The following is a 24,451-nucleotide window of genomic DNA, read 5'->3' on the forward strand; positions in this document are numbered from 1 at the left end:
ATTTAAAAGACAAAGTTAGAATGATTGGGGAAACCTGGGAACTATATATATGTTAGAAATAGAAGTACCTTCACAGAAATTGCTCGAGACAAAAATTGAGAACAAAGAACATTTATTATACAACAATGCAAAGTTGGGTGCTTCCCCTTACCCTGGGAATACACACACACACACTGGGGCTCACCCAACTTTTATACAGTTGATTTCAGTATAGAAATACCCTCCCCCTTACATTCTTCTGCCTCCTGAATGAGTTTGGCATTAGGCAATCCTGCCTGCCTACGTGCTGTTTCTGTGATTGGAGGACCAGGGGGTATCCTGTCGGTGTCCCATCATGTCATTGTCCTTATTTGTCCTTATTCACAAACCTGCCTTTGTTCTAATTCACACCTTCCCGACTCTCAGGGCTACAACCTTCTTATATGCAGAACTGGCTAATTCTGTCTAAGGCTCGAAGACCCTTACCTTATTCAGACTAACTTTACTTCCTACATTCTAATATCTATTCTTATCCTATTCATACTGACTTTATTCATTACACATATATCTATACTAGTTTCCTCATCTTCAGATTTTTATATCAGTTTTACTCATCTCTCACAATCTTAATTTTTCTTTTAGATCAGTGTTACTCATCTCTCACATATGGAACATAACAGAAAGAGCAGGCCTAGGACCACCACCACCTAAAATGATAAGAAGATAAACACGATCAGATTTAATGTGAATAAGTAGATGATACGTCTTTTTTTTCATTTGTATTCCTTTTGTACAAAGATATTGTTTTATTGTATTTTATATGTCCAATATTTACTGTTTTTGGAGGGGGGTGGAAAGGGGAGAAAAAATGTCACAGTGAATATTTAAAGAGATGCATCTGTAAATATATTGGTTGATATGGTTCATTTTGCGATAAATAAAGAATTACAAAAAAAAAGCCTCCATTACAGATCTGCATCTGCGTGTCAGCCTCCTGCTGGCAGCCAAGTCTAATCAAACAGTAAGGCATTGCTAGTTGCATTGCAAACACGATCACTCTCTTTACATCTCCCTTTCTTCAAACAAAAGTAACTTACTTTAACTAACATATTTTCTTTATATAACTCTGCAATTTTAACTTTGACACCAAGAACTTACATTTTCATTATTATCACCATTGTTAACAATTTTACAACTTGTTTTGAGTGTTCACATTTACATACAGTAAAACTTGAAGAGCGAATAAGATAGCACTACTTCATTCTATAACAGGAACCTTTAAATTTGCACAATGAGTCTCTTAGGATGATTCAAGTGTCTTGACGATCTCCTGATTGATTGTCCTTGAATCTGAGTTGTTGCCTCAGACGCTGTCTTCTCAGATGTGCATTCAGGTTGTTCAACACTATCTGTCTTTTCATCCACTGTGGCTGGTCCCATTTGAAGATCTCGACGATTTCTTCGCAGAACAGCACCTTCATCTGACTGAAAGGTGTATGATCTTGGTTGGACTTCACTAAGGACAGTTCCCTTCTGAGTCCATAAGTTTGTTTTGTCTTTTAGCCTTACTTGGTTACCAGTGCAGAGTTCCGGTAGGTTTTTTGTTCCTCTGTCAAAGTAATAATTTTGCTTTTCTTTCTGTTATTCTTTGAAATTCCTCACTTTCTCCCTCTCTTTTGTTTTTATGAGGTTCTCCTAAATGGATAGGTTTGATCTTAGCCTACGTCCCAGAAGGAGATGTGCTCGTTACATACCACACTCGAGCGACATTGAGGGGTATATTGGCATGCTCTGGTAGAAGTCTGTTCCACTGTCTTTTGCCTTGTCTTTTCACTGTCTGTACTTATTTTTCCACTCGACCATTGGACTGTGGAAAATAATGACTTGACGTGGTTTGTATAAACTCCCACTCTTTGGCAAACTGTCAGAACTTTAAATTGCAAAACTGGGGTCCACTGTCTGTGAAGACCTCGCTTGCCACGCCATGTCTGGAGAATATGGCTTTCAGTCCTGTTATTACAGCATCTGCAGTGGTGGTCTTCAGTTTACACACCTCTGGATATAGGGAGTAATAGTCTGTGACGACAAGATAGTCCTTCCCTTGACATTTGAATAGGTCAGCGCCTACCTTCTGGTAAGGTCTGTATGGTATGCTTTCTTTTCCTGTACCCTCCAGGGCCCTGAAATTCGACACTCCTCTGTTAAGAAGGAGACCCAGGACATTGTCGAGGCAGTGCGCCCCTGGAGACACTACCTGCCCGTTAAATGATTCATCCTGCTAACTGACCAATGTGCTGTTGTGTTCACGTTCAATAATCAACAGTGGGGTAAAAGCAAGAATGACAAGATATTGAGGTGGAGAATCGAACTCTCCACCTTCAATTGCGATACCTTGTACCAGCCCAGGAAACTCAGTGCGCTTTCTGATGCCCTATCTCATGGAACCAGTGCCAAAAAAGTGCAGATTGACTGTTTACAAGCCGTTCACAATGATCTCTGCCCCCTTGGAATTACCAGGTTCTTCTACTTCATCAAAGCCCATAACCTGCTGTACTCCATTGAAGAGATCAGGTCAATGACCAAAAGCTGCCAGGTCTGCACGGAGTCCAAATCACATTTCTACCAGCTGGACATGGCACAGTTGTTTAAGGACACCCATCCCTTTGAATGCCTGAGTATCAAATTCAAAGGTCCCCTGCCCTCCACAGAACACAATGTGTATTTCCTCAATGTTATTGACAAGTACTCCTGTTTTCTGTTTGCCAACCCCTGCTCTGACATGACAGCTGCCAGTCATCAAGGCACTGCACAATCTCTTCACTCTATTCAGCTTGCCCAGCTATATTCATAGCAACCGGGGATGAACCGCTCCTTCATGAGCGACGAGCTATGCCAGTACCTGCTGGCCAGAGGCATTGCCACGAGCAGGACCACCAGCTATAACCCCCAGGAGAACGGGCAGGTGGAAAGGAATGACCCCCATGGTCTGAAAGGCCGTCCTCCTAGCCCTGCGGTCTAGGGGCCTTCCAGGCTCCCTCTGGCAAGTGGTCCTCCCGGAGGAGCTCCACTCCATCAGGTCCCTTCTATGTACTGCTAGGAAAGCCACTTCACCCCAAGGAAATCTGAGACTGGGATCTCGCTGCCAGCATGGATGACTCCCCCAGGCCCATTCCTACTGCATAAACATGCGAGGACCCTTGTCTGACCTTTTGGTCGAAAGAGTCCACCTCCTCCACGCCATCCCCAATATGCTTACATGGCGTACCCTGAGGATACCGTCTATTAGGGATCTTGCACACTCAAGGGCCCTGGAGACCTTCACTGATCACTCCACACCCACCCACCCCCATCCCTTCGCACTCACGAAGCACCAGGCCCATAGCATATTACCTCACATAGCAGACTTTTCGCCCTATACCCACCAACCCAATGCTGATGGTTGCCCACAGGACAATTGCCCAGGACCCCATCTCTGCGGCATAACAGCAGCCTGAATTATGACGGTCACAGCAAAAAATCAGACCACCTGATAGACTTAATTTGTAACTGAGGCATCACCACTTCACCCTGCTGGACCCTTGAAAAAAACAAGGGGTGAATGTGGTAAATCACTGTATGTATATGTTGGTCTGTTTGAGCACACCCATTGGCCAACTGTGCCTGTGGCTCCCCCCACAGGCTCCAGAATGTTCCATAGCTCCCTGCCCAGTCCAGAACAGTCGAGCAGCATGGATGTGCTTTTGTTGGAAAGCTAATAAAAGCCCATCAGTTCGTTCAACTTCAGTCTTTTGGCGTTATTGATGGTGCATCAGTGACAATAAAGGAATCTTGTATCTTGATTCTTGCTTGGAACTTTTTCTCAGAGGTTCAATTCCGCTCAAGTTTATTGTCAAGTGTACCGAGAAAGGTCTACCTGCGCACCAATGACAGAGACGTCCCAGTAGCCAACTATTTCAGTTCTGTGTCACACTCCTATACTCACACGTCTGTCCATGGCCTTCTGCACTGTCCCACCAAGATCACCTGCAAATTAGAGGAACCACACCTGATTTTCCATCTGGACACTCTCCAGCCAGATGGCATTAGCATCGACTTCTCCAGTTTCTGCCAACCAGCTCACCTCTTCCCCGTCCCCCTCTCCTTCTCCTTTCCAGTTCTCCTCCCTCCTTTCCCCCTCTATTTCACCCAGCCATCCCTCCTCCCCTTGATCACTGCTGTCTCCTCTCTCCCTTTTCCACCTATCACTTCCTGTCTTTGCGACCACCCCTTCCCTCCTGCTCTTTTGTTCGGATGCCTGCTGACATTTTTCCATACCTTGATGAAGGGCTCAACCCTGAAACATCGGTGATGCATTTTTACCTTTGCGACATAAAGACACTTCTTGACCTGCTGAGTCTCTCCAGCACCATGTTTCTAGGTCAATCTCATCAACCCATATCCGTCCAATCTTAAATATTGCAATAGTACCTGCCTCAACCACGTCCTTCATCAGCTCATTCCATACACCCAGCACCTCCTTGGGAAACAAATTACTTCAGATTCCTGTGACATTTATCAACCACCCCCCCCTCAACCCCAACCCGATCATCTTCTGATTTCTGGTCTTCCTGTGGAAGGTGATCAGGCCCCTTATCGTTGTCTGCTTTTTTATTCACTAAGATGTTGCGTGTCCTGCTGAGCTTCTCCAGCTCTTCTTGTATACCGCCATAGTTCTGAAACACCAGCTATGATAGGCAGGTCATCAAATGCCTATTGTTGGGTGGGTTTAAATAAATGTTCTATTCTCAACTCATTCAGAACCAAAGAATCTAGAGCACCAAATGGAAAAATTTAATTTAATTTTTAAACATTTAGACATACAGCACAGTAACAGGCCATTCTGGACACAAGTCCGTGCCTCCCAATTGACCTACAACCCCCCCACCCCCTCACCCTGGTACGTTTCGAATGGTGGGATGAAACCAGAGCCCCCGGGGAAAATCCATGCAGACACGGGAAGAATGTACAGCACCTTACAGACAGTGGAGGCTTCAAACCCCGGACCTGATCGCTGGTGCTGTGAAAGTGTTGTGCTAACTGCTATACCTACTGTGCAATGACATCCTCAAAGAATCTGAAAAAAAATCTTCTCTTGTGCTAACCGTGTCACCCTCCGCTAGCTGTGCTTCCCTGAGATGTGGATTGTGGAAGGTCATTTGGCTTCTCCTTCTGGAAACTGGTTGGAATGTGGATTGCGGGGGGCCACATGACCTCTCCATCTGACCCTAGTCGCAAGTCACTTCACCTGCCAATCAAGGTTGGACTCTGCCCACCCAATGGCGCACACCTGACCTTTGACCCTTTTAATGACCATATAACCATATAACAATTACAGAATGGAACCAGGCCATCTCAATGCGTCTAGTCCATACTGAGTCAAGTGATCTCCTCTAGTCCCACTTGCCTGTACCCTGCCCATAACCCTCCAATTCCCTCACATTCATGCACTTATCCAACTTGTTCTAAATGACAAAGTTGACCTTGCTGCAACCACCTCTTCCGGAGCCACCACTCTGTGTGTGAAGAAGCTTCGTCTTATGTTACTTCTAAACCACCTAACCCTTAACTCATGACCCCTAGTTCCAATCTCACCTACCCTCAAAGGAAGAGTTTATTCACATCTACTCTATCTATCCCCCTCATAATTTTAAATACCTCTGTCAAATCCCCAGTCTAATCTATCTTTCTTTGTATTGTAGATACTGCAATCCAGGTAACATTTTAGTAAATCTTCTCTGCACCGTCTCTATCTTATTGATATCCTTCCTATAATTTGGGGACCAGACTGCATATAGAATTCCAAATTTGGCCTTACCAACACCTTGAATAATCTCAACATTCCTCCAGCTATGAAGTCCCCCATGTGGAGTAACTCTTCTTCTTTTGCTCTTCGATCATGGGACGAACCCTGCTCCACTCCAGGTCACAGACTGTGGACAATGCTGGAGGAGTCATTGGTAAGCTGTGCACTACACAGGGACAGATTATACTGTGTTGTGTGATTGAGTGTACAAATGAGTGTTGCAATCCCCTTGAGTGTGTTTTAATAAAGATCCTTCCTGTGTCCAGACTCATTGCTGTTTGAACCCATTAAACTTGTTTCCCTTCCCACACAGCACCCGCTTGCTGGGGAGCATGAAAAACAAACCTTTCATAGGTCCAATGCATAGAGGTGCTGGATCAGGAAGTAAAGGGTCACCAATGTTTCAGGCCTTCATCAGATATAAGCAAAATCAGGCAAGCACCTGAATAAAACAGTGGGGGAAGGGAAGGATGGAGGAAGGGCCAGGGGAGGAGCACAGACTAACAGGTAAGAGGTCAAAGATGGATAACGAGTCGGCGAAAAAGAAGCTGATAGGAGGAGAGGGTAGTTCTCAAGAGAAGGAAGGGAAGGGAAGGGATGGGGACTGGAGAAGAGAAGGCAGAGGGAATTGGAATGAGGGTCTTGGGGGAGGAGGTCAATGGAAATTGGAGGTCAATGTTAATGCTGTCTGGTTGGAGAGCGTCGTGACGGAGAGCGCTGTTCCTGCAATTTGCAGGTAGGGTCGGTTTGGCAGTACATGAGGCCATGCAAAAACATGTCAGAGTGGCTATTGCACCTTTCCATTGACCCTTGGAACATGTAATAATAGCCTTCAACATTGAAGAAAGCAGAAAGCGCTGACAGTCTGGGAACTTAATTAATAATTAACTTCAGGCAAAGTGATGGAACAATTTCTTGATAGGTTTCATTCCCTGGATCTATAATCAAATCTTTCACAAGACTTATCATTAATTTTCTGGACCTAGACTTGTTCGCCAAGCCTATCTGTTTCCTCATTGTAGACAGATGTATCACTGAGGGTAATTACAATCAGGTGATTGCTTTGTCGAGCTCGTGCACTCTGACACTAGATCAATACTCAATCTCCAGTTGCCAGCCCTTTTATTTCCTCCCACCCATTCTCATACAGACACCTCTGTCCTCAACCTCATCCTTTGCCAGTGTGAAGACAAATATAAATGTGAGGAATAACACATCAGATTCCTCCTGGGCAGCCAGATTTTCCAATTTTATTTAACTCTCCCTGTAGAAGGTGAGACATCAGGGCTATGTTTTTTTACAGAGAGAGCTGTGGGAGCCTGGAATGCCTATCAAGGGTGATGGTGGAGGCTGGAACAATAGGGGCAATTAAGAGTTTCTTAGGTCCATGGATGAAAGAAAAATAGACGGCTAAGTGGAAAGGAGGGTTTTTTTTAAAGGTATATATGGGTTAGCACAACATTGTGGGGCAAAGGGCCTCTATTGTGCTGTAATATTCTATGTTCTTTGTTCTCTCCCACCTCTCTCTGGTTCCACTGTTTCGATCTCTCCTTTATCTTACTCTTCTCTCCAACCCTGTGCCCCACTCTCTCCACCTCTGACCGATGTTTTATAATCTCCTAACCCTTCTCCAGCCCTTCCTCCTTTTCTCCCTTCTTTACATACTTGATATCTCCCTTTCCTCTTTTGGTCTCAGTAGAGGGCCTTGACCCGAAACGTTGACTGTCCATTTGTCTCCATGGGTGCTGCTGAGTCCCTCCTCTTTGTTCACTCAAAATTCCAGCACTTTTTACATGTTTTTTTCACATTTGTTCTCTCGTTTTACTCTCCCCATTCCTGGGAAAATGGCTGTGAGTTTTCATCTTATTACAAGACCATAAACATAGGGCCAAAAATAGGCCACTCAGCCCATCAAGTCTGCCCCACCATTTAATCATGAACTGATCCATTTCCCCACTCAGTCCCATTGGCCGGCATTCTCCCCATTACCTTTGATGCTCTGGTTAATCAGGAACCTATCGGTCTCTGCCTTAAATATACCCAATGACTTGGCCTCCAGAACCTCCTGTGGCAACAAATTCCACAGATTCACCACCCTCTGGCTGAAGAAATTCCTCTGAATCTCTGTTCTTAGTGAATGTATTTCAGTCCTGAAGTTGTGCCCTCATGTCATAGAGTTTCCCACCATAGGAAATAACTTTCTATTCTGACCACGTCTTTCAACATTCAATATGTTTCAATGAGATCCCCCTCATTCTCCTAATTCCAATGAATGAAGGCCAAGAGCTGTCAAATGCTTCTCAACTGATAACCCTTTCATTCCTGGAATCATCTTAATGAACCTATTCTGAACCCTTTCCAATGTCCTTTCTTAAATTAAGAACACAAAACTGCTCACAATACTTCAAGTGAGGTCTTACCAGTGCCTTATAAAGCCTCATCACTGCTCTTATATTCTTAGGGATAGTATGTATAAGTATCTAGAAGGGCAGGGATTGATCAGGGACACCCAACATGGGTTTGTCAGGGGAAGGTGATGTTTGACAAATCTTGTTGAATTTTTTGAGGAAGTGACTAGAGAGGTTGATGAAGGTAGAGCAGTAGATGTGGTCTATTTGGATTTCAGTAAAGCTTTTGATAAGGTTCTACATGGAAGGTTGGTGAGGAAGGTTCAGGCACTAAGGATAAATGTTGAGGTAATCAGATGGGTTCAACGGTGGCTAGATGATAGGCGCCAGAGAGTCATAGAGGACAACTGTCTGTCAGGATGGAGGCCAGTGACGAGCGGTGTGCCCCAGGGCTCGGTGTTGGGTCCTTTGTTGTTCGTCATTTACATTAATGATTTGGATGATGGGGTGGTAAATTGGGTGAGTAAATATGCAGATGATACAAAAATAAGGGCAGTTGTGGATCGTGAGGAGGGTTCTTGTGGACTGCAGAAGGATTTGGACGGCTTCGAAGAGTGGGCTGAAAGGTGGCCGATGGAGTTTAATGTCGATAAGTGTGAAGAGCTTCATTTTGGGAAGAATAACCAAAATAGGACACATGTAGTGAAGGGGAGGATATTGAGGAATGGAGAGGAACAGAGAGATCTTGGAATAATGGTTCAGCATTCTTTGAAAGTGGATTCTCATGTAGGTGGTGAAGGTGGCTTTTGGTATACTAGCCTTTATAAATCATAGCATAGAATAGGTGATGCTGCGACTGTTCAAGGCATTGGTGAGGCCGTTTGGAATATTGTGTGCAGTTCTGGTCTCCAAATTATAGGAAGGATCCTATATCTAGAATATGGAGAAAGACTGAGTAGACTGGGTCTTTATTCATTGGAGCGTAGAATGTTGAGGGTGGATTTGATAGAGGTGTTTAAAATTATGAAGGAAATAGATAGAGTAGATGTGAATAGGCTCCTTCCCCTTGAGGGTAGGAGAGATTGGAACAAGGGGTCATAAGTTAAGGGTCAGAGGAAACTTCTTCACTCAGAGAGTGGTGGCTGAGTGGAATGACCTTCTGGAAGAGGTGGTTGCAGCAGGGTCAATTCTGTAATTAAAGCGGAGGTTGGATGAGTACATGGATGTGAGGGGGTTGGAGGGTTATGGGCAGGGAGCAGGAAGGTGGAACTAGTGGAGTTCACTTAAATCGGTGTGGACTAGAAGGGCCAATATGGCCTGTTTCCACACTGTAATTGTTATACGGTTATCTGGTTATATTCCTCTTGAAACGAATGCCAGCATTGCATTTGGCTTCTTCACCACCAACTCAACCTGCAAGTTTACCTTCAGGTTGCCCTGCTCGAGGACTCCCAGGTCCCTTTTCATCTGGGTATTCTCCATTTTCTCTCCATTTAGGAAATTAAACTGCCCATTTATTTTTTTTCTCCCAAAGCTCATGACTGTACACTTTCCAACATTGTATTTTATTTGCCACTTCTCTGCCCATTCTACTAATTGGTATAAGTCCTTCTGCAAACTTTCCGTTTCCTCATCACTACCTTTGTATCATCTGCAAACTATGAAGCCATTCATTCCATAATCTAAATATACAACCTAAAATGAAGCGGCCCCAACACTGATGCCATGAGCAGCTGGCAGCCAACCAAAATATGATCCCTGTTTCCTCCTTCCTGCCCACCAACCAATGCTTTACCCACACTGGAAGGATAGATTAGAGGGCACATCCACGGAGGCTATTTGGGTGGAACTGAGGAGTAGGAAAGGAGAGGTTACACTTGTAGGGGTGTATTATAGACCACCCGGAGGGGACCGAGACCTAGAGGAGCAAATCTGTAGGGAGATAGTAGATATTTGTGATAAGCACAGGGTTGTAATTATGGGAGATTTTAATTTTCCACATATAGATTGGGAAACACATTCTGTGAAAGGAATGGATGGGTTAGAGTTTGTGAAATGTGTGCAAGATAGTTTTTTACAACAATATGTAGAGGTGCCGACCAGAGAAGGAGCAGTGTTAGATCTACTGTTGGCAAATGGGATGGGTCAAGTGACGGAGGTTAGTGTTGGCGAGCACTTCGGGTCCAGTGATCATAATGCCATCAGCTTCAATGTCATTATGGAAAGAGAGAAATCAGGGCCAAGGATTGAGGTTTTTGATTGGGGAAAAGCTAGATTTGAGGAGATGCGAAAGGACTTGCAGGGTGTGCATTGGGACAATTTGTTTTATGGGCAGGATGTAGTAGAGAGATGGAAGTCTTTTAAAGATCAGATTTTGAGAGTGCAAAAGCTTTATGTTCCTGTTAGGTTAAAAGGAGGGGCAAAAGGTTTGAGAGAGCCGTGGTTTTCAAGGAATATTGGAAACTTGGTTCGAAGAAAAAGGGAGGCGTACATTAGATATAAGAAGCATGGAGTTAAGGAGATGTTTGAAAGATACATTGAATGTAAGAGGAATCTTAAGAGAGGAATTAGGAAAGCTAAAAGAAGGTACGAGAAAACTATGGCAAGCAGGGTGAAAACTAATCCAAAAGAGTTCTACAAATATGTTAATGGTAAGAGGAAAGCTAGAGACAAAATTGGTCCCTTAGAAAATCAGAGTGGAAAACTGTGTGTGGAACCTAGAGAAATGGGGGAGATATTGAACAGTTTCTTTTCTTCGGTATTCACTAAGGAGAAGGATATTGGGAGATGTGGGATAAAAAAAGCAAATTGGGTAAATATGGGGAATATAGAGATTACAAAAGGTGTAGTTTTAAGGCTTTTGAAGAATATAAAGGTGGATAAGTCTCCGGGACCAGACGGGATCTTCCCCAGGACATTGAGAGAAGTGAAGGAGGAAATAGCAGAGGCTCTGGCGGTAATTTTTCGAATGTCATTAGATATGGGGATAGTGCCGGAGGATTGGCGCATTGCGCATGTGGTTCCGTTATTTAAAAAGGGTTCAAGGAGGAAGCCTGGCAACTATCGGCCTGTAAGTTTGACGTCTGTGGTAGGTAAATTAATGGAGAAATTTCTTAGAGATAGTACTTATAAACATCTGGATAGACAGGGTCTGATCAGGAGCACTCAACATGGATTTGTGGGAGGAAGGTCATGTTTGACCAATCTGATTGAATTTTTTGAAGAGGTGACTAGGAATGTGGATGAGGGTAGTGCAGTGGATGTTGTCTATATGGACTTCAGTAAGGCCTTTGATAAGGTACCACATGGAAGGTTCATTTTATCAAATGCAATGATTGCAGTCTTTAGGTATAAATTTTAAGATAGTCAAATGGATTGAACATTGGCTGAAAGGGAGAGGCTAGAGAGTGGTAGTGTATAATTATCTGTCAGGTTGGAGGCCGGTGACCAGTGGTGTGCCTCAAGGATCTGTATTGGGCCCATTGTTGTTCGTTATATACATTAATGATCTAGATGATGGGGTGGTGAATTGGATTAGTAAATATGCAGACGATACTAAGATAGGTGGAATAATGGATAATGAAGAAGGTTTTCAAGGATTGCAGAGGGATTTGGGCTGCTTAGAAAAGTGGGCTGAAAAATGGCAGATGGAATTTAATCCTGATAAGTGTGAGGTGCTTCATTTTGGTAAGAAGAATCAGAATAGGACATACGTGGTAAATGGGAGAGCATTGAGGAATACAGAAGAGCAGAAAGATTTAGGAGTAACGGTACATTGTTCCCTGAAGGTAGAAACTCACGTGAATAGGGTGGTGAAGAAGGTTTTTAGTATGCTGGCCTTTATCAATCATTGCATGGAATATAGGAGTTGGGAGGTGATGTTGAGATTGTCTAAGACGTTGGTGCGGCCTAATTTGGAGTTCTGTGTGCAGTTCTGGTCGCCTAATTAGAGGAAGGATATAAACAGAGTGGAGAGAGTGCAGAGAAGGTTTACCAGAATGTTACCTGGGTTTAAGCATCTAGAGTATAGGGAGAGATTGGACAGATTAGGTCTTTATTCTTTGGAGTGTAGAAGGTTGAGAGGGGATTTGATAGAAGTATTTAAGATTATGAAAGGGATAGACAGAGTGGATGTGGATAGACTATTTCCGTTAAGAGGAGGAAAGATTAAAACAAGAGGACATGAGTTAAGAATTAAGGGGCAGAGGTTTAGAGGTAACATGAGGGGGAACTTCTTTACTCAGAGAGTGGTAGCCGTGTGGAATGATCTTCCGGGAGAAATAGTGGCGGCGGAGTCAATTGTATTATTTAAGAAAAGGTTGGACAGGTATATGGATGAGAGGAAGATGGAGGGTTATGGGCATTGTGCAGGGAGGTGGGATTAGAAAGGGGTATTTGGTTCGGTGCGGACTAGAAGGGCCTAATGGCCTGTTTCCGTGCTGTAATTGTTATGTTATGTTATGTTATGTTTCCTGTTATACCGTGGGCTCTTATCTTGTTAAGTAGCCTCATGTATGGCACCTTGTCAAAGGCCTTCTGAAAAATCCAGACAGACATTTACTTCATCTCCTTTATCCAGCCTGCTTGTCACTTCTTCAAAGAATTCCAATAGGTTTGTCATGCAAGTTTTTCCCTTATGAATTGATATATATCTGTAAGGTTTCCCCTTAGCTTTCTATGCTGAAGGGAGAAATGTTCTCAACCTATCCAAGCCTTTCATGGTGATTCAAGTCCTGCAGTTCCAGCATCATTCTCGTGAATCATTTCTACATCCCTGATAAGCCAGGGATGACAATTTATTGGAAAAAGGCAGAAATGCAGATTATGATGTTGTGAGAAGCTAAATCATAGAGTCCTTACGGGACAGAAAAGGACATTCAGCTCAATTTGTCCATGCCATCCAGGATGACATTTTGGGTGGGTCCCATTTGACACTGATCCTTTTAAACCTTGCCTATCCACATATCCGCCCCAATGTCTTTGAACACCGTCATTGTACACATTTCTATCACATCCTTTGGCTGCTCGTTCCAGATACAGACCACCCTCTGAGCAAAGAAGTTGCCCCTCGGGTTCCCCTTCCCATTGCCACGGTCAGCACAACACTATTACATCACCAGTGGCCAGGGTTCGAATCAGACATTGTCTATAAGGAGTTTGTACGCCCTCCTTGTGACCCCTTGGATTACCTCCAGGATCTCTGGCTTCCTCCCATGTTCCAAAGACATACGAGCTTGGCAGTTGATTGGTCACATGGCTATATTTGGACGGTACAGGCTCGTGGCTGGAAGGGCCTGTCTCTAAATTAAATTCTAGAATTAAAACTGCATTATAATTCTAGATTTGTGTATCCCAGGGAAAAGAATGTGATGATTTACTTCGTTTAGTGCCTCTACTTTCTCAGGAGTTTGTGGAGGTTTGGTATGACATTGCAAATTTCTAAAGATGTGGGGTAGAAAGTGTGCTGACTGACTACATCACAGTCTGGTATGGGGGGGGGGGGGCTGCAAAAAGTAGTTGACATAGCCTAGGGCTTCACAAGCAAAAACCATTTGCAAAGCCACTGGGGTCTGAATGTCTGGCTTCAGTCAAGCTCTTGTATTTTAAATAAGATGTGAAGTGTTATTCTGTTTGTGGTGACCTACACGGAATCCCCACAATCTATCTCTTTTAAAAACATATTTCTAAATAATATAAAATATAATATAACCCATTGAGAGTATTGACAAGGAACGCTCCCGTCAGAGAGCAGCAGCCATCATCAAGGATCCACACCAGCCAGCACACGCTCTGTTCTCGCTGCAACCATCAGGAAAAAGGTACAAGACATGCACCACCAGCAGGTTCAGGAACAGCTGTTACCCCTCCAGACTCCTCAGACTTCGCAACAACAAATTGAATCAGCAGCTCATTTAAGGACTCTCACTTTTGAATTTTATTGATTTTTTTCTCTCTCTGTAAGGCATAGTCAGGTTGTTTACATTTCATTATTTGTTTACATGTATACATGAGTACTGTTTTTTGCTTGCCCAACCAGTAAATGGCAATTTTGCCTCGCCAACAGGAAAAAGAACGTCAGGGTTGTTTGTGATGTCATGTATGGACTCTGACACTAAATCTGAAATTTGATCTGATTCATGACCCTCATTATTTTGATGAGATGTCAGTTGAGGTGTGCTCCTATTGTAGTTACAGAATTAATTGTCCACACCCAAAATGTTGAAATAAGTAGTGTAATTTCATCTATTGAAATTATTTAATTACCTCATTATAAAACCTCAGGTACTTGGAGTTCAGGGATTTGCCTGCTTCTATCTGCCCAATACCCCCTCATCTCACCTGGTCCCACCAATCAGTTGCGCCCTTCCCTCTGATCGCTTTATACTGGTCACTCTCAGTTCTAATTCAGGATCTTGACCCAGTTAACTGACCGTCCTTTTGCCTCTGGAGGTCCTGCCTGACCTGTTGAGATTTTCCATCAGTTTGTTCTTTGCTCCAGGTTACAGCATCAGTACCCCTTTGTGTTTCCACCTTTCCAATTAGAATCCCCCCAAACAAAAATTTGCGGATAATGCCTTAAGAGTGAAAAACGGGTGCAAACATTGCGATTGCAGCAAAAACACACTGAAATGTTGGAAGAACACAGTCGGTCTTTATAGCATTCAAAAAAGCAAGAATATTATTATGGGTAATATTATATTTTATATTATATATAAATATGTTTTTAAAAGAGATAGATTGTGGGGATTCAGTGTAGGTCACCACAAACAGAATAACACTTCACATCTTATTTAAAATACAAGAGCTTGACTGAAGCCAGACATTCAGATTCCAGTGGCTTTGCAAAAGACAATGGGACTGTTTTGGAAGAAATTTTAAAAAGCAGGTGCAAATAAACAGTCCAGGCTCAAAGTGCTGATAAGGATCTTTCAAGTGGTTCTGGTTTTTAGAAGCAGAGAGGAAAAGATTTACCTGAGAGAGAGAAACCACTAGAACCTTCCTGAGCGGTAACCATTTACCTTTCAAGCACCAAAGCCTGGTGAACTTCATCAATATTAAATTTTGTGCACAGTATAAGAATTGCCTGCAACCAGTGAACTTGGAGGAGTGAGAAGTGAGATTGGACTGTGAATCAAAGAACCTTGCTGAACTTACACACACATTACATCCATGTGCGCTTAGAATTAGAAGGGGGTTAAGTAAGGTTAAGTTAATAGTAATAAATTAAAGTTTGATCCTGTTTTTGTTTAAAGAAAATTAAAAGGGACTTTCGTTTAAGTAACCATTTGTCTTGGTGAATTTCTACTGCTGCTGGGATTTGGAGGCCTCTGGACCCGGAATAAAATATTCCCAACATTTCGGGCCTGAGCCTTTCTTCAAGGACTAAGCAGAATGAGCCAGAAGCAGGAAATCTCCGAATTTAGACAATACTGGCAAGGGGAGGAATCCAGACCAACAAAAGGGGGCAGAGGGGGCCAAGGCAGATGTGCGGGTCATGGAGGATATGCGGGTGAGCACCAGGTTGATGGTGATAGAGGGGAAGCCACATTGTTTGAAGAAGGAGAACATCTCTGATGATCTGACATGCAAGACCTCATCCTGTGTCCAAATGCGACGGAGACAGAGGAATTGAGAGAATGGAATGGAATCCTTACAGGGGACAGGGTGGGATGAGGGGCAGTCGAGGTAGTTGTGGGAATTGGTGGGTTTGAAGAAAATGTCTGTAAAGAATTTGTCTCCCAAGATGGAGACAGAGAGATTAAGAAAAGGGAGAGTGTTGCTAGAAAAGGACCAAGTGAATATGAGGTCAGGGTGGAAGTTGGAAGCAAAGTGGATGAAGTCAACACTAAAGTCATCATCGATGTAGTGGAGGAAGAGTTGAGGGACCTTGCCTGTGTCCGCTTGTAGCATGGATTGCTCCACGTTTCCAACAAAATGGCGGGTATAGCTGGGGTCTACATAGAACCCATGGCTACCCCTTTAACCTGGAGGAAGTGCGTTGAGTCAAAGGAGAAATTATTGAAGGTGAGAACATATTCTGCCAAGTGGAGGAGGATGATGGTGGAGGGGGACTGGTTGACTCGGTTGTCCAGAAACAAACAAAGGGCTTTTAGGTCTTCAGTATGGGGGGGGGGGGGGTGGTGGAGATGTATAGGGATCAGATGTGCATGGTCAACATGAGGTGATCGATTCTGGGAACTGGAAGTTGTTGAATTGATGGAGGGCGTGTGAAGTGTCCTGGATGTAGATGGGGAAGAACTGGAAATCTGAGACTTTCTGAGATCCCTGCTTCTGGCTTATTCTGCTTTTACCTTGAAGAAGGACCTAGGCCCAAAATGTCAGCAATATATCTTTGTTTTCTTTTGGAAGACTTAAATCTGTCTCTTTGACAAAGGAATTGTAAAACACTCAGCCTCTACTCAATTTAAACAAGATATGTTAACAATTGCTGTAAAATGTATTTGTTCAATTGATCCAAGACAAACAGGAAAGATAAGAGTCAAGTGTGTAGAATAGAATTTATTCAACCATTTACTTACCCAAAGAAGAACTCAATTGAATTTTTTTATTTGTCACATGTATTGAGATACAGAGTAAAATGTTGTCTTCTCCAAAACTATTAAGATGCTTATTTATGGATTTGAGGATATTAATATGAAGTGTAGCTGAAATACTGAGAAACCAACTGAGGAAAGACATGGGAAATTGCTCAGGGTGTGAACAAAGCTCAAGCTATCAAACATATTCCATCTGTCGAGAGTTTCCTATCCGACTGCATTACAGTGTGGGGATGGTTGCTGCAGAGAAGTGGATTGGAGGTCAATCCACAATCCCATAAGAGTGGCAGGGAGGATCACTGGAATCTCTCTTCCCTCCACCACTGATGTGATCTACTGGGATCATTGTCTGAAAAGGGAATGCAAAATCGTTGAGAACCCCTTCCACCCAGCACACAGTAACTTCTTCCCACAGACAGTGAGAATGTTGAATGATCAAAGGAACTGCTCACATGAACCACCTACTCATCGTCCACATGCCTTGAAATGAGGGCCGGAGAACACTGTTTCGTCAGGTTGTTTTGTGCAAACAGATGATAATAAACTTGACCACTCCATCAACACCCTCCATCTCCTTGGAAAATACTCATCTCATCCCAGCAACACTCTCTTCACCCCCTCTCCTGTTGGAAAGAACAGAAGGATCTGGGAATGCAGATACATAGTTCCCTGAAAGAGGCATCACAGGTGATTAGGGTTGTAAAGAGAGCTTTTGGTATATGGGCCTTCATAAATCAAAGTGTTGAGTATAGGGATTGGGATGTTATGGGGAAGTTATGTAAGACAATGGTGAGGATAAATTTGGAGTATTGTGTACAGTTTAGGTCATCTAACAGCAGGAAAAATATCAATAAGATAGAAAGAGCGCAGAGAAGATTTACCAGGATGTTGCCCATACTTCAGGAACTGATTTACAGTACAAAGTTAAGCAGGTTAGGACTTTATTCCCTAGACCATAGCAGATTGGGGAAAAGCTAGATTTGAGGAGATGTGAAAGGACTTGCAGGGTGTGCAATGGGACAATTTGTTTTATGGGCAGGATGTAGTAGAGAGATGGAAGTCTTTTAAAGATCAGATTTTGAGAGTGCAAAAGCTTTATGTTCCTGTTAGGTTAAAAGGAGGGGCAAAAGGTTTGAGAGAGCCGTGGTTTTCAAGGAATATTGGAAACTTGGTTCGAAGAAAAAGGGAGGCATACATTAGATATAAGAAGCATGGAGTTAAGGAGATGTTTGAAAGATACATTGAATGTAAGAGGAATCTTAAGAGAGGAATGAGGAAAGCTAAAAGAAGGTACGAGAAAACTATGGCAAGCAGGGTGAAAACTAATCCAAAAGAGTTCTACAAATATGTTAATGGTAAGAGGAAAGCTAGAGATAAAATTGGTCCCTTAGAAAATCAGAGCGGAAAACTGTGTGTGGAGCCTAGAGAAATGGGGGAGATATTGAACAGTTTCTTTTCTTTGGTATTCAATAAGGAGAAGGATATTGGGAGATGTGAGATAAAAAAAGCAAATTGGGTAAATATGGGGAATATAGAGATTACAAAAGGTGTAGTTTTAAGGCTTTTGAAGAATATAAAGGTGGATAAGTCTCCGGGACCAGACGGGATCTTCCCCAGGACATTGAGAGAAGTGAAGGAGGAAATAGCAGAGGCTCTGGCGGTAATTTTCCAAATGTCATTAGATATGGGGATAGTCCCGGAGGATTGGCGCATTGCGCATGTGGTTCCGTTATTTAAAAAGGGTTCAAGGAGGAAGCCTGGCAACTATCGGCCTGTAAGTTTGACGTCTGTGGTAGGTAAATTAATGGAGAAATTTCTTAGAGATAGTACTTATAAACATCTGGATAGACAGGGTCTGATCAGGAGCACTCAACATGGATTTGTGGGAGGAAGGTCATGTTTGACCAATCTGATTGAATTTTTTGAAGAGGTGACTAGGAATGTGGATGAGGGTAGTGCAGTGGATGTTGTCTATATGGACTTCAGTAAGGCCTTTGATAAGGTACCACATGGAAGGTTCATTTTATCAAATGCAATGATTGCAGTCTTTAGGTATAAATTTTAAGATAGTCAAATGGATTGAACATTGGCTGAAAGGGAGAGGCTAGAGAGTGGTAGTGGATAATTATCTGTCAGGTTGGAGGCCGGTGACCAGTGGTGTGCCTCAAGGATCTGTATTGGGCCCATTGTTGTTCGTTATATACATTAATGATCTAGATGATGGGGTGGTGAATTGGATTAGTAAATATGCAGACGATACTAAGATAGGTGGAATAATGGATAATGAAGAAGGTTTTCAAGGATTGCAGAGGGATTTGGGCTGCTTAGAAAAGTGGGCTGAAAAATGGCAGATGGAATTTAATCCTGATAAGTGTGAGGTGCTTCATTTTGGTAAGAAGAATCAGAATAGGACATACGTGGTAAATGGGAGAGCATTGAGGAATACAGAAGAGCAGAAAGATTTAGGAGTAACGGTACATTGTTCCCTGAAGGTAGAAACTCACGTGAATAGGGTGGTGAAGAAGGTTTTTAGTATGCTGGCCTTTATCAATCATTGCATGGAATATAGGAGTTGGGAGGTGATGTTGAGATTGTCTAAGACGTTGGTGCGGCCTAATTTGGAGTTCTGTGTGCAGTTCTGGTCGCCTAATTAGAGGAAGGATATAAACAGAGTGGAGAGAGTGCAGAGAAGGTTTACCAGAATGTTACCTGGGTTTAAGCATCTAGAGTATAGGGAGAGATTGGACAGATTAGGTCTTTATTCTTTGGAGTGTAGAAGGTTGAGAGGGGATTTGATAGAAGTATTTAAGATTATGAAAGGGATAGACAGAGTGGATGTGGATAGACTATTTCCGTTAAGAGGAGGAAAGATTAAAACAAGAGGACATGAGTTAAGAATTAAGGGGCAGAGGTTTAGAGGTAACAGGGGGAACTTCTTTACTCAGAGAGTGGTAGCCGTGTGGAATGATCTTCCGGGAGAAATAGTGGCGGCGGAGTCAATTGTATTATTTAAGAAAAGGTTGGAATGGTATATGGATGAGAAGAAGATAGAGGGTTATGGGCATTGTGCAGGGAGGTGGGACTAGAAAGGGGTGCTTGGTTCGGTGTGGACTAGAAGGGCCTAATGGCCTGTTTCCGTGCTGTAATTGTTATGTTATGTTATGTTAGAATGAGGGGAGATTTGATCGAGGTGTTTAAAATTATGAGGGATATAGACAAAGTAAATGTAGATAGGCTTTTTCCATTGAGGGTAGCTGAGGTACAATCCAAAGGACAGAGGTTAAGGGTGAAAGGGCAAAAGTTTAGGCAGAACATTAGGGGGAGCTTCTTCACACAGAGAGTGGTGGGAGTGTGGAACGAGCTGTCAGCTGAAGTGGTGAATGCGGGCTCAATTTTAACATTTAAGAAGAATTTGGACAGACAAAAGGATGGAAGATGAATGGTGGGATATGGACTGGGTGCAGGTCAGTGGGACTAGGCAGCAAAGAAGTTCAGCACAGACTAGAAGGGCTGAAGGTGCCTGTTTCTGTGCAGTAATGTTCTATGATTCTATAGTTCTATCAACCAGAACCATGTTCAAGGACAGCTTCTCCCCAGCCATTTATTAGACCCTGAATGAGCTTCACAACAGTAAAACTGATGTTGCCTTTGCTCTGAACCACCTGATACCTCTCCCTGTATCTCTGAACTTTGACATATGGTTCACTTGCTGTACTAGACATGAGATAGCAAACTGGAGTGCTCGCAAAACAAACTTTATCACTGCATCTTGGTACCTGTAATGACAAATCTGGGTAAGTAAACTAAAAAGAAAATAAGGACTGCTAGCTTCCTATCTGGGTGACACCTGCCGTCGACCCCTGGTCGCCACAATGCACACAGTTATGGCAATAATCAGGGACAGAACAACTGCAACACAGCCAGCTATCAGTAAAATTACTGTGACATTAGTCGGTGGGTATTCAATAGTTGGGCTCTTTGATATGGTGGTACCAGGTGAATAAGATGTACTCAGTGGCAAAAACTGCTTTGATGTGATAGGATGACCAGTTGTGGAAGGTGGGCCAGATGTTGTGGGTGGGCCAGGCGTCGTGGGTGGGCCAGGCGTCGTGGGTGGGCTTGTTGCAATTAGGGCAGGTATAATCAAGGAAGCCTGAGCTATATTTGACAAAGACGAAGAAAGGTTCATTTTATCAAATGCAATGATTCCAAAGAAGATTACTGTTCCATTTTTCAGGTCGATGTTCTCAGAGATCACAAACGATTCCTCGGAGTTTGCAGTCTTTGGATTCAATCTGGTGGTGTTGACCTTCTCAGCAGATTCAAAATGATCTTTCAGCTGTATAAAGTTTTTACTCATCCTTATTTCATAGAAGGAAGCTAGATGAAGAAAAATGTCAATGCAAGTTAATGCACGGAGGAGAGATCATCCAATCAAACTCACAATGACAGTCCCATGTACAGGAACATGCCAAAGATGCCCCATATGTAATTCTAGAATTGTTGAACCTAATTAAAAGCCACAGCAGCCTCGGTGAGTGCTGGGTAAGTAAACTAAAAAGAAAATAAGGACTGCTAGCTTCCTATCTGGGTGACACCTGCCGTCGACCCCTGGTTGCCACAATGCACACAGTTATGGCAATAACCAGGGACATCTCTCCTTCGGGAGATGGCAGGGGCAAGGTGCAGAACACACGTGCATAACAAAATGGTTGATTTCCTTGAAGACTATCCCGTTCACAATTTTCTGTGACATGAATCAATGACAAATTTTTTTGTTTCTTTTGCACTGAGTGCTTTAGTTATTTCTTCTCACATTCATTTCACAAGGAGCAAATTTCTCCTCTCAGATTTTTTGGTAGTGATTTGTGAATTCCTTAGGGGCCACTTTCCATGTCTTGAATTCCCTTAGCCTTAGGGGTGCATTGTGGACAAGAAGCTCAAATGGAAAAGTTTGGGTAGATTTTAGTTCTGCCCTGTCATTTGCTTCCAGGGAATTGGACTCTTTCCTCCCCATTGACTAGGAATTCAATCAAGCCAAGTGTTCCAGGAAAGGATGTGCGATAAAGGAAGCAGAAGAAGATAAACACCAGCCCACACATGGCTGCCTGGGTCTGATGAAGAGTTTTGGCCCAAAAAGTCGATTCTTTATTGCCTGCCTGATCCGCCGAGTCCCTCCAGCACTTAGTGTGCTGCTCCAGTTTTTCAGAATCCACATTCTCTCTTGTTTCCCTGAAGGCATCTTTCTCCTCGGATCCTGTCCCTGGTAATGTTTCCCTAGAAAAGATGCCACCACTTCAACGCCATCCAACCTCTGCTGACCTGTAACGTGGTTCCCTGATGTTAACATCAGAGCCTGACCTGTAAACTTACATAGATCCTTCCACCTTCTGCAATTTAAACTAGCAATCAGGCAGATCAGAATGCACCTCTCGCTCCAGTTTAAATGCTCCTGTACCCACCCTGTTTCTTTCACAACCTGCCTGTTTCAGATGACATCATTACAGAGCCAGATTTAGACTTGTTGAGGCCCTAAGCTATATAAAGCTTGGAGGCCCCTTGTTAAAAAAAATTACCTCATTAAAAAATTAAGTTTGATCGGAACCGGACCGGGTTTCGAATCCCACCCTGACTGTAAGGAATCTGTACGTTGACCCCGTGTCTGCGTGGGTTTTCCCCAGGGGCTCTGGTTTCCTCCTACTGTTCAAAATGTGCCGGGGGTGTAGGATAATGGGGTGTAAATTGGGCAGCTCGGACTCGAAATTGGTCGGCATGGACTCGTGGGCCAAAATGGCCTGTTACCATACTGAGTGTCTAAATTTAAAATTTAAATATATTCCAATGAATATATTTACTAATTGCATATTTATCATTTGGTATAATTATAGCCTAAAATCAATACTTAAATGTAATTTTAAAAATAGTTTAGACATACCATACATTAATATATTTTTTGAGGCCCCTGTGGATTGGCCCTAAACTGCAGCTTGTTTAGCTTATACCTAAATTTGGCACTGCATTCTTACAAAAAATTAACTTACATTATGGCCCGTACTCATTCACATGCCCCCATTTGTGTTGGGCAGGCTGAAAGCACAAGGTCAGGTGAAACAAGAAGTCTGCAGATGATGGGGCCGAGTGCAAGACACAAGCGTCCTGGAGAAACTCAGCATGTCAAGCAGCTTCTATGGGAAGAAAAATTTGGCCAATGTTTCGGGCCTGAGTCCTTCATCGAGGTATGAGCGAAAAATAGGCAGGTGCTTGAATAAAAAGGTGGGGAGGTGGGGGTTGTAGAGGAGAGGAGGGAGGAAGGGGCAGGAAAGGAATGCAGGAGGGGTGGATGTAGGTGGGAGGGTAGAAGAGAAAAAAGATGAGGTTATGAGGGGAGGGGGCTACTCTCTGAATGGAGAGGGATTGGAAAGGGCGGAGAGCTGGAGGGAAACACAGGGATAGGGAAAGGGAAAGATGATGCAAGACCAGGCGAAGATATGTTAACCCATTTTATTTTATATAAAACCAATGAACTGATGATGGAATATGCTCTTTATTTCCTTGACTATGAAATGAACAATGAATTCCATGGAAGATCATCACAGGGTAAACAAGGCATGAGAAGCAACAATGAAATAGAAGGATATTTCAATCCTTTTTGATGAAAGTACAGTCACACAGCCTTCCCCATGGATAAATCAATGATTTCCAAGTGCTTTATAATGAAGACCATTCCCCTCCTCTTATTTTGTACTTTTATCTTTATGTGTTAGTAAAACTACAAGATAGTGGAATGTACAGCATAGGAAAAAGACTAATGAACCCCTTCTAGCACTCGTGTCCTCCTGATGTTCCTCATCTAAATCCTAGTGCAACCCTCTCTTCCCTTCCTCAAACACTTATTCAGCCTTTCCTTAAATGTTCAATTCAATCATACCCAGTTCCAGCAAGTACCCCCTCTCACTCTGTTATATATTTGATAGGTGGACAGACAGACAATCAGACAGACAAACAGCTGGATATGTAGATAGATAGATAGATAGATAGATAGGTAGATAGATAGATAGATAGATAGATAGATAGATAGATAGATAGATGGACAGACAGACAGACAATAAAAAAAACACCAAAATGCTAGAAGAATTCAACTAGTCTTGCAGCATCCATGTGCAGAGATAGACAGGCAGACTGACAGGTAGGTAGGTAGATAGAAAGGTAGGTAGGTGGGTAGATAGACAGACAGACAGTCAGGTAGGTAAGTAGATAGAGAGAGAGGTAGGTAGGTAGGTAGGCAGACAGACAAGTAGGTAGACAGACAGACAGGTAGGTAGATAGGTAGGTAGATAGACAGGTAGGTAGATAGACGGACAGACAGGTAGGTAGGTAGGTAGATAAAGAGAGAGAGAGGTAGGTAGGTAGGTAGACAGGCAGACAGATAGGTAGGTAGGTAGGTAGGTAGGTAGGTAGGTAGGTAGGTAGGTAGACAGACAAGTTAACTACTTGTAGCTAAACAGACAGATAAGTAGGTAGTTAGACAGACAGACAGACAAGTAGGTAGGTGGGTAGACAGACTGACAGACAGGTAGATAGGTGGCTAGATAGACAGACAGACAGATAGATAGGTGGGTAGATAGACAGACAGACAGGTAGGTAGGTAGGTAGGTAGACAGAGAGAGAGGTAGGTCAGTAGGTAGTTAGATAGACAGAGAGATAGACAGAAAGGAGAGGTCTGC

The 24,451-nt window shown here is 43.1% G+C and overlaps 2 protein-coding genes across 2 annotated transcripts in view; both read right to left on the reverse strand.

Moving 5' to 3' along the window:
* Window positions 1-1,009, reverse strand: part of LOC138765343 (calcium-activated chloride channel regulator 1-like) — a 77,521-nt gene extending 76,512 nt beyond the window's left edge. Inside the window, exon 1 of the mRNA XM_069942385.1 lies at window positions 929-1,009. Coding sequence (XP_069798486.1) covers window positions 929-1,009 — 81 coding nt within the window. The remainder of the gene's footprint in view (window positions 1-928) is intronic.
* A 15,696-nt stretch (window positions 1,010-16,705) lies between these two features.
* Window positions 16,706-24,451, reverse strand: part of LOC138765344 (calcium-activated chloride channel regulator 1-like) — a 57,447-nt gene continuing 49,701 nt past the window's right edge. The window contains exon 15 of the mRNA XM_069942386.1: window positions 16,706-21,107. Coding sequence (XP_069798487.1) covers window positions 20,560-21,107 — 548 coding nt within the window. The 3' untranslated portion in view covers window positions 16,706-20,559. The remainder of the gene's footprint in view (window positions 21,108-24,451) is intronic.

Source organism: Narcine bancroftii, chromosome 5 (assembly GCF_036971445.1).
Source record: "Narcine bancroftii isolate sNarBan1 chromosome 5, sNarBan1.hap1, whole genome shotgun sequence".
NCBI classification, from domain to species: Eukaryota; Metazoa; Chordata; class Chondrichthyes; order Torpediniformes; family Narcinidae; genus Narcine; species Narcine bancroftii.